This window comes from Onthophagus taurus, chromosome 3 (assembly GCF_036711975.1).
Source record: "Onthophagus taurus isolate NC chromosome 3, IU_Otau_3.0, whole genome shotgun sequence".
In the NCBI taxonomy this organism is placed as follows: Eukaryota; Metazoa; Arthropoda; class Insecta; order Coleoptera; family Scarabaeidae; genus Onthophagus; species Onthophagus taurus.
The window spans coordinates 17,535,330-17,544,361 of record NC_091968.1 but is presented as its reverse complement, the minus strand read 5'-3'; the positions used below and the strand labels follow the sequence as shown (position 1 = coordinate 17,544,361).

Genomic DNA, 9,032 nt, shown 5'->3' with positions numbered 1-9,032 from the left:
ATGCGTTTTACCGAAGAAAATTTACGTGAACTAAAGGAGTTATTTTATAGCTCCGTTAATGAACTTTTAAAAAATGACTCTTTTATGAGCCAAGTGATAAATACGGTAAAAGAGCATTTCATTGCGGAAATTGAAGAATTAAAGAAGGAATGCGACACGTTTAAGAAAGAAAACCGGTATTTATCCGATAAACTGGATGAGCTTGAACAATACACGCGACGAAACAATGTGCGTGTATTCGGCATTTCTGATAACGTACAAGATGTGGAATCTGAGGTTTTATCGTTATTTAATAACAAACTGAGTGTTCCTGTTAAAGTCGAAGATATAGATAGATGTCATAGAGTGGGTGCAGCGAAAAAGACAAATAATGGTTCGAGGGCAATTATAGTAAAGTTCGTTAGTTACCGTACGAGGGATTTGGTCTGTAAAGCTAGAAAAAGGCTCAAGGGTTCTAAAATTGATATACAAGAGGACCTCACAAGCAAACGCTATAAACTGCTGCAATTGGCTCGTGAAAGGGTTGGGAACGGAAATGCTTGGTCAAGGGATGGTGCGATAAAAATACATGTTAATAATAGAATATGTACTATAAAAAATGCAAATGATATTGAGGATCCGCTCACTAAGGCATCAAGGTTATCTTTAGCTTAGATTTTATTTAATGTTATTGTATTACTTTTTATGTATCATACTTTTTTTTTCTCTCTTTCTTTTCTTCTCTCTTAACGCGCATGGGGGGAATGGTGTTTCAGCGCAAACTTCATTTGTTAATATTGTAAAGGTCGTTTCATTAAATATTGAATTTAATCTTAATACTTTTTCAATTTGAAATAACTTTTTTTTTTTCTTTTTCTTTTTTGGTCTTTGCTTTTCTATTGCTATGTTATTGAATAGTTTATCTGTGGCTCACATAAATGTAAGATCGCTTCTGTCTGGTTTTTTTGATTTTAAAAGTCATATACTACATTCGAATTATGATATTGTAGCTGTTACAGAAACCTGGTTAAACTCGACTATAAATAATAATTATGTTTACATCGAAGGTTACAATATTTTTCGAACCGACAGAGATGGACGAGGAGGAGGAACAGCTATATACGTAAGTGATAAAATTAAAGCGGATAGCTTGAACACTAATAATATTATTGAGCAAACCTGGGTGGAAATGAAAATAAAATCAAAAGTGGTTATAGTAGGTGCGGTTTATCGTCCACCAAATTTAAATTATAATGAATTTCTTAATGCTTTGGATGCTGTTTTTTCCGATTTTTTGCCGATGTGTGACGATATTTTTCTCTTGGGTGATATGAACATCGATTTATTTTCTTGCTCTAACCCTGCCACTGAAAAGCTTTTGAGTTTTCTTGAAGCGTATAGCTATAAACAGGTTATAAACACTCCTACTAGAGTCTCTTCTTCTACTTTTTCCTTAATAGATCTAATCATAATTCCTGAATCAATATCACTTATCGGTGACTCTGGCACTGTTGATTTAAATAATATTTCTGATCACTTTCTTGTTAAATGTACTCTGTCGATGGCAGTTGAACGTGAAACTTATCCAATATTTAGAACAGTCAGGGATTATTCGAACTTTAAACAAGAGGATTTTGATAATGATTTGCGCTCCATTGATTGGCATGTAATGTATCAGTTGACTGACATTAACGATAAACTAAATTTTTTCCAAGACCAAATTCTAATTTAAACATACATTTTAGTGGCAGTTAGGAAGAGCTTCCATTTAACTGATAAAGAATATGAAGTGGTAGTAAGCAATTGGTTACGACAAGCGAATTTACGTTATAATAGGCGAAATAAGGAAACCGCAGATGAGATAATAAAGAATATTGTTATTTTCTTTTAGTATTCTTTCTTTCGTTTACTCGTCGCAATACTGAAAACGTAGTGCAAGATTTTGTGTTGCCATTTCTCTATATATGTATATTTTATGTAGTTTTGTACTTTTATGTTTTAGTTTTATGTAGGTTATTTAAATTTTAGTTAAATTTCTTAGTCTTGAACAATCATAAAAAGATGACGAAAGAGATCCCCAGCTTCTTCAGACTACAAGTAAAGAAGACCTATTTATTTTGTAAAAGTCTTATTGTTATAAGTGAGACCACATGTTGTAAAATTCTTTTTATCAAGAAAAATAAACAATTCCACGACTGTAGTACATCGTTTGTGGTACATTACTTGTTTTATTGTATTATCTGACATGTAAATTGTCATGTAACTGTTTTTGTAAGTTATTTTGTAATACTGATAGTTTCTCTTCATAAAATAGTATATTAAAAAACAAGTTTCGTAAGACACGTTTGAAATGCACGAATTCAAGTTGAAAAACGAGTGGCGAAGCCACGAGTTTTTTAATGAATGAGTGCTTTAAGTCTTATGAAACGTGTTTTTTATGCTATTTTTTGTAATTCGCGTTTTTATCTTTTTCTTTTCTCAAAAATAAAATAAATTTGACAATATAGGGAAATAGGTATGTAGCCGTTGGTAACACCGTAACACTTGAAAATAGAAGTTTGAATTGACAATTAGAAACTGTCAAAACACAAAATGTATTCACCTGACAAAAATGTTTCATGTACACCTCCCAAAATAAGAGAAATTGCTCAGAGTTTAATGTCCACATCATTGTAGACCTTGTATTCGATGCTAAGAACGTGTTTAAACATCCATAGACAAACATTGTCACATTGACAATTAGAAAAATTAATGACCCAATGTCACCAACTTGAACTGGTTGCATAAAATGTTACTAAAATCTCATTACAGCATCGGATGCTGTAAGGGTTGTAAAAGATGTTAAATATATTATTATAATTATTATTATTAAATATGTTATAGGTATTCTTTACTTGTAGTCTGAAGAAGCTGGGGATCTCTGGCGAAACATCACAAATATATGTGTTTTAATTGAAACAATGTTTCGTTTGAGAAAAAAAAATTCTTTCGGTTATTCATATATAAACAGAAGTAAAAATAATTAAAAATACCACTAATATGATCTAAATTTAACTTTATATTTAAATGACCTACATAAATTATTGGAATGTTTAATTTGTTTACAAATAAGAATTTTATTTTAGTTACCATTTTAATATATTTTGTATACATATTTACTAAATATATTTAGCATACCTACTCTTATACTTACTTTATATGTCCTAATCAATGAGAAAACAGAATAGTAGAAATTATTGACTGATTTTGAAATTTGGTACAGTAGGCGGTAAGTAACAAGTATTGTACCATATCGTACTTATATTATTATTTTTCCTACCTTAAGGTATGATTTTGTTGCAGCGTCCACCGTCTGCGGAGATACCGGAACCAGTGCATTAAGGCATCAAAATGTACCAACGAGATCATTGAAAATGGCCTTTTTATAAAACCCCATCTGGTTATAGACTGGTAAGTATTCTAATTCAATTTTTTTTTAATTTAAGTGTATTTTGTTTTAGATTGACATGAATTTCAAATCAGCGTTTAATGGCAAAGATGGGTTGCTGGAAGGATGGGACAGAGTTTGGCAAAAAAATCTATACTTTTTTAAGCATAGAATACCATGTCAAAGACAAGTCAGCAAAAATTCTGATTGGGAGGCTTGCTAACATCACAATCTCTAAAAGTAAGTCAAATTGTTACAAAGACTATTTACTTTATTGTAAAATTAAAATTTTGCCTTTTTGTTTGTAATTAAATTGTCAAGGTTTTTTATTATTTATGGTTTCAGAGATGGACGCAATGCTACTTTAATTTGGGCGCTACATGCCTATTTGGTGCCCACAACCAAAAGTGTCAAGAAAGATGTGACTGGAAAAAAGTCAACCACTAGATACACTATCAAAGATTCGCAGGAAGCAGTAATATTTGTTGGTAGTAGTCTTAGTGAAGTAGAAGACCGGATACACCATCTTCGAAAAACAAAAAAATCGCTGCAACCATCGATATATGGTATCGGTAAAAGTATTTTTGAAATCGAAGACATATTTATTCAATTTGACGATATTCGTTATAAATGTACAAACATCATCAGGGCTCTAGACATTTGTTTCAAAATAATGTATTTGTTTGATTTAGAGTTCCCTCAGGAGAGCGAAATATTATTTAGTTTTTTTGAAATTTATTTTTTAGGCTCAATACGGCATGCAAGTACCCTAAGGTACAAATTTTTAACAGTTGTTTGATGAGTGTAATAGAATAAAAGAGACTGTAGATTTTATGTAACTTTTATGCAACTGTAACTTTTATGTAGATTTATTTTTTTCCAAATTTTGTAATCATTAGAGCAATAAAATAATAGTATATATAAATTATTCTGCTGATTTCACGCAAAATTCTACCTTGTCATAAACTATCACGGTCGAGTAGCGTTTTTTTGTGACTCGCATAGATGTAGTCTTGAAACTTTGGTCTTTTCTCATAATAATTATTCAAGTAATTATAATGATAAAAATGAGAAACGGATCAATCAGAAAACACAGTAGTACCTACATAGTATTAATGAAGACCACTTCATTGGTACAATGAAACAATTGCACTACGTTAATGAATTCATTCATTGAATAAAGAAAAATAATTTTTTAAGACAAAGATTAGTTTCATTCTATTAATGAAAAACGTCATCATGAATAAGTTCTTTATAATTTCATGAAAAATGTTCATCGTTTACAGCGAAATCGATTTCATTTAATTAATGTAACACTGTTCATTGAGACAATGAATTGGTTCATCGGCTGAAAATCCATAACTCAATTCATTGTCTCAATGTAGCTTTTCATTGTATTAATGTACATTTTTGGTTCGGTGAAGGATAGTACAAAAACAATGTTTTGCCAATGAATTAGATTCTTTAACAAAAGAAGCGACAGTTAATTTAAAAAGTAAAACCCAAGCATTATCCCCATTTTTAGATTCTGACGCTATCATACGCGTAGGTGGACGCATAAAATTATCTGATGTTTCATACAATCAAAAACACCCAATCCTACTACCAAGCAATCACTCGTTTACTGAGCTGGTTATCGCACAAGAATATAAAAGAAGACTTCATGCTGGAATGATAAACACTCTAGCACATATCAGACGAAAATTCTGGCCCGTAAATGGTAGAAAATTGGTAAAGGCTCATATAAACATGTTTTAGAGCTGAACCCAAGTCTCAACAAACCAAAATGGGAGATCTTCTACGACAGCGTGTAACTTACTCACGTCCTTTCCTATCACTAGAAATAAAGAGATCATAAAGGCTTATATTTGCACATTTGTATGTCTTGCTACTAAAGCTGTACACTTAGAATTGATATCAGATATAACGAGTGATGGTTTTTTAGCTATGTTAAAACGATTTATTGCTAGAAGAGGAATCTGCTCAGATATCTATTCAGACAACGCTACAAATTTCGTTGAAGCAAACAATACATTAAAATCAATTTACAAACTTACTGAATCAAGCGCATTTCAGGATCATCTTAATGAATGTAAAATCAAATGGCATTTTATACCACCTAAATCGCCTCACTTTGGTGGCCTAGGGGAGGCTGCTGTAAAATCATATAAACGTCATCTTAAAGGAGTTTTAAACGGCATACCTTTAACCTACGAAGAATTTTATACTTTATTGACCCAAGTAGAAGCGATCCTCAATTCCCACTTATTCCACTAACTTCCGATCTAAACGACCATGATGCTTTAACACCGGCTCATTTTTTAATTGGGCAATCACTCACGGCCATGCCAGAAGATAATTTATTAGATACGCGCATTAACTTTACGAAGAGGTACTTGCACTTAAAACGAATTGGACAACATTTATGGTCACGATGGCATAAAGAATATCTACATAGCCTGCAGCAGCGCACTAAATGGCAATTCCAAAAGAAGCCCCATCTACACATCGGATCTTTGGTGTTACTGAAGGAGGACAACTTGCCACCATTACATTGGCTACTAGGAAGAGTTGTGCATGTTTTTCCTTGACAAGACGGAATAGTGCGCTTTGTGAATGTGAAAACAAAAGGTGGAATCTTTAAAAGAGCAGTGGCTAAAATCTGTATTTTACCGAATGAAAAAAATATTCGAAAATGCTTAGATTTTATACGTAATAGTTTATAAGTGCATTAAATAAAATGATAAAAATTCATCAAAAAGTGATTCATTCCATTTCAAACAAAATAAAGTAAGAAAATTGAATCAACATAATCATTGAAAACTTGTCGAAATATTTGAAATCTGGTACATACCTAATCCATGTTGTTTAAAATACCTAAAAACTGGATGTTAATCATTGAAAACTTATTTAAATGGTTGAGAACTATTTGCTACCTGCGTCAGGATACTCAAAATGTTTGAAAATTAGTGATAACACAGGGGAACAAAACAATATTTTTTTTCTGCGGCCTAATTTTATGGAGCCAATTTAAATGCACATCATTATGAAGTTCTTATGCTATAAATTAGATTGTTTGAATTGACTCTAGTTTTCGTGATAAACCGATCTATATAAAATGAAAAGACAGCTTTACATAATTTACCATAAATCGACAATTAGTTGTCTGATTGGGAAAAATATAATATCAAGCTCACCCTAAGATGGCCATTGACGTATAGGACTACAGCCTTCACATTCACTTTCACTATTTTTTTCGTTTTTAATACTATCTAACATTTCATATAATTACAAGTAAACACCTATATTGGTAAATCTTTACTAAGCAACATTGGTGGTATAGCAGAGTGTTACACATCTGGGATCGCATACGTGTTTTTTTATTTATTGCTCTTTTCCTCGTCAACTTGTTTTCATTGTATAAATTGTGGAACTGGTATTTTTATTAAAATAACAAAACCCTCGAAATATCAAATAGCCTTAAAATTTTAACATTGTTTTTTTTGATCACTATTCGGTGTAGTTTACTCATTCTTGTGTCATTTTTATTGTCATCTTGACGTAGTTGTTGAAAATAAAAAAGTATGAGTGGATCATCACGCAAGTCCTGTGTTAATAATCCCGATCATTTCTGCTATATATGTGGTAAATACTGTCAGGAAAAGCAACGAAGGAATATAAACGATTTCGTGAAACAAGCCTATCAGGCATATTTTGGAAAACACCTTGGACAGCAAGATAAATGTTGGGTTCCGCATAAAGTTTGTAAAACTTGTGTGGAGTCACTCAGATACTGGACACAAGGAGGTCGAAAAGGGCTGCCATTTGGAATACCGATGACTTGGAGAGAGCCAAGAAACCACTTTGATGACTGCTATTTTTGCGCTGTAAATGTAGAGGGTATGAATCGGTATAAAAAGCGTTCATGGATTTACCCAGATGTACAACAATCAGCTAAGCCACCAACGTTGCATAGTAAAGATTTACCAACACCGGAATTTACTTCTTTACCCGGCGATTGTTATGATGATGTTGAATTGTTGGACGTTAGCAGTAGCAGTGAACACAGCAGTGAAAGTGAATTCGAAGAAAGTAGTCCTACACGAAAAGGGTTTTCTCAGAGTGAGCTAAACGACTTGATTCGAGATTTAAATTTATCGAAGAAATCAGCTGAGCTTCTTGCGTCAAGACTGAAAGAAAAACATTGCCTTCATCCTGGCGTGTCAATAACAAGTTATCGAACTAGAGAGCGCGATATTCTTCCTTATTTCACAAATTTGAATGATATCGTATATTGTAATGACATTTCTGGGCTTTTAAATTTAATGGGCCCTCCAGAATATCAACCACAAGACTGGCGACTATTCATAGATAGTTCTAAAAGAAGTTTGAAATGTGTGTTACTGCATAACAGAAACGTGTTAGCATCAATCCCAATAGGTCATTCCACTATACTTAAGGAAGAATATAAAAACATCAAGCTTGTTTTAGAAAAAATTTCATACGATCAACATCAATGGCAAGTGTGTGTAGATTTAAAAATGGTAAACTTTTTATTGGGGCAGCAGAGTGGATACACAAAATATCCTTGCTTTCTATGTCTGTGGGATAGTCGAGCGAAAAATGAACACTGGACCAGGAAAGTCTGGCCATCGAGACTTAACATGGATGTAGGAAAAGCAAACATCATCGAAGAACCATTAATAAGTCGCGAAAAAGTTATCCTGCCTCCCCTCCATATAAAACTTGGACTTATGAAACAATTCGTGAAAGCTTTAGATAAGAACGGCGACTGCTTCAAATATATTTGTGAATTATTTCCTGGTTTCAGTATCGAGAAGTTAAAAGCAGGTATTTTTGACGGTCCCAAAATTCGCTCCCTTATTAAAAACCAAGATTTTAAAAACCATATGAATCAAGTTGAATCGGAAGCATGGTCAAGCTTCGTATTGGTTGTCGAAAATTTTTTAGGAAACCACAAAGCTGAAACACATTATGAATTGGTAGACAACATGCTTAAAAATTCCAAAAACTGGGAGTTAACATGAACGTGAAACTGCATTACTTGCACAGCCATTTAGACAAATTTCCAGATAATTTGGGTGACTACAGCGAAGAACAAGGGGAGCGGTTTCACCAAGATATCAAGATTATGGAAGAGAGATATAAAGGGCGGTGGGACCACCATATGATGGCGGATTATTGCTGGAATTTACAGAGAGATTGCCTTAATCAAAAACACAATAGAAAATCACACAGAAAACGATTTTCTTAAAAGTTATCGATATGTTTTTGTTTATTATAGTTAATTTTGTTTTATTTTTTGTTTTAAGTCGAATGGATAAATAATTTTAAAATATAGATTTCAACAATATTCTCTTTTCTCAAAATTTAATTTTCTGTATAAATTAATACTTTATCTCAAAAACTAGAGTCAATTCAACAAATAAATTACTATTTTTATATTCAGTGGACCAAAATGAACCAAAATTGACTAAGATATCTCATGCCGCAGAATCACTGTTGCTCTGTGTAATCATTGAAATTTGTCAGAATACTCACGATGAGTTGAAAACTTGTCTAAATGATTGAGATTTGGCTCCTAATAATATCAGGTTGTTTAAAA

At 32.5% G+C, this 9,032-nt stretch overlaps 1 protein-coding gene across 1 annotated transcript; it reads left to right on the top strand.

Annotated features, from left to right (window-relative positions):
* Positions 1–654, top strand: LOC139429496 (uncharacterized). Its single transcript, XM_071195265.1, has one exon. The coding sequence runs from the start codon at positions 1–3 to the stop codon at positions 652–654; it is 654 nt and encodes a 217-aa protein (XP_071051366.1).
* The last annotated feature ends 8,378 nt before the right edge of the window (positions 655–9,032 follow it).

Bases quoted from the DNA above. Each gene is read 5' to 3' on its own strand.
- LOC139429496 (XM_071195265.1), top strand. From the start codon at position 1: ATGCGTTTTACCGAAGAAAATTTACGTGAACTAAAGGAGTTATTTTAT.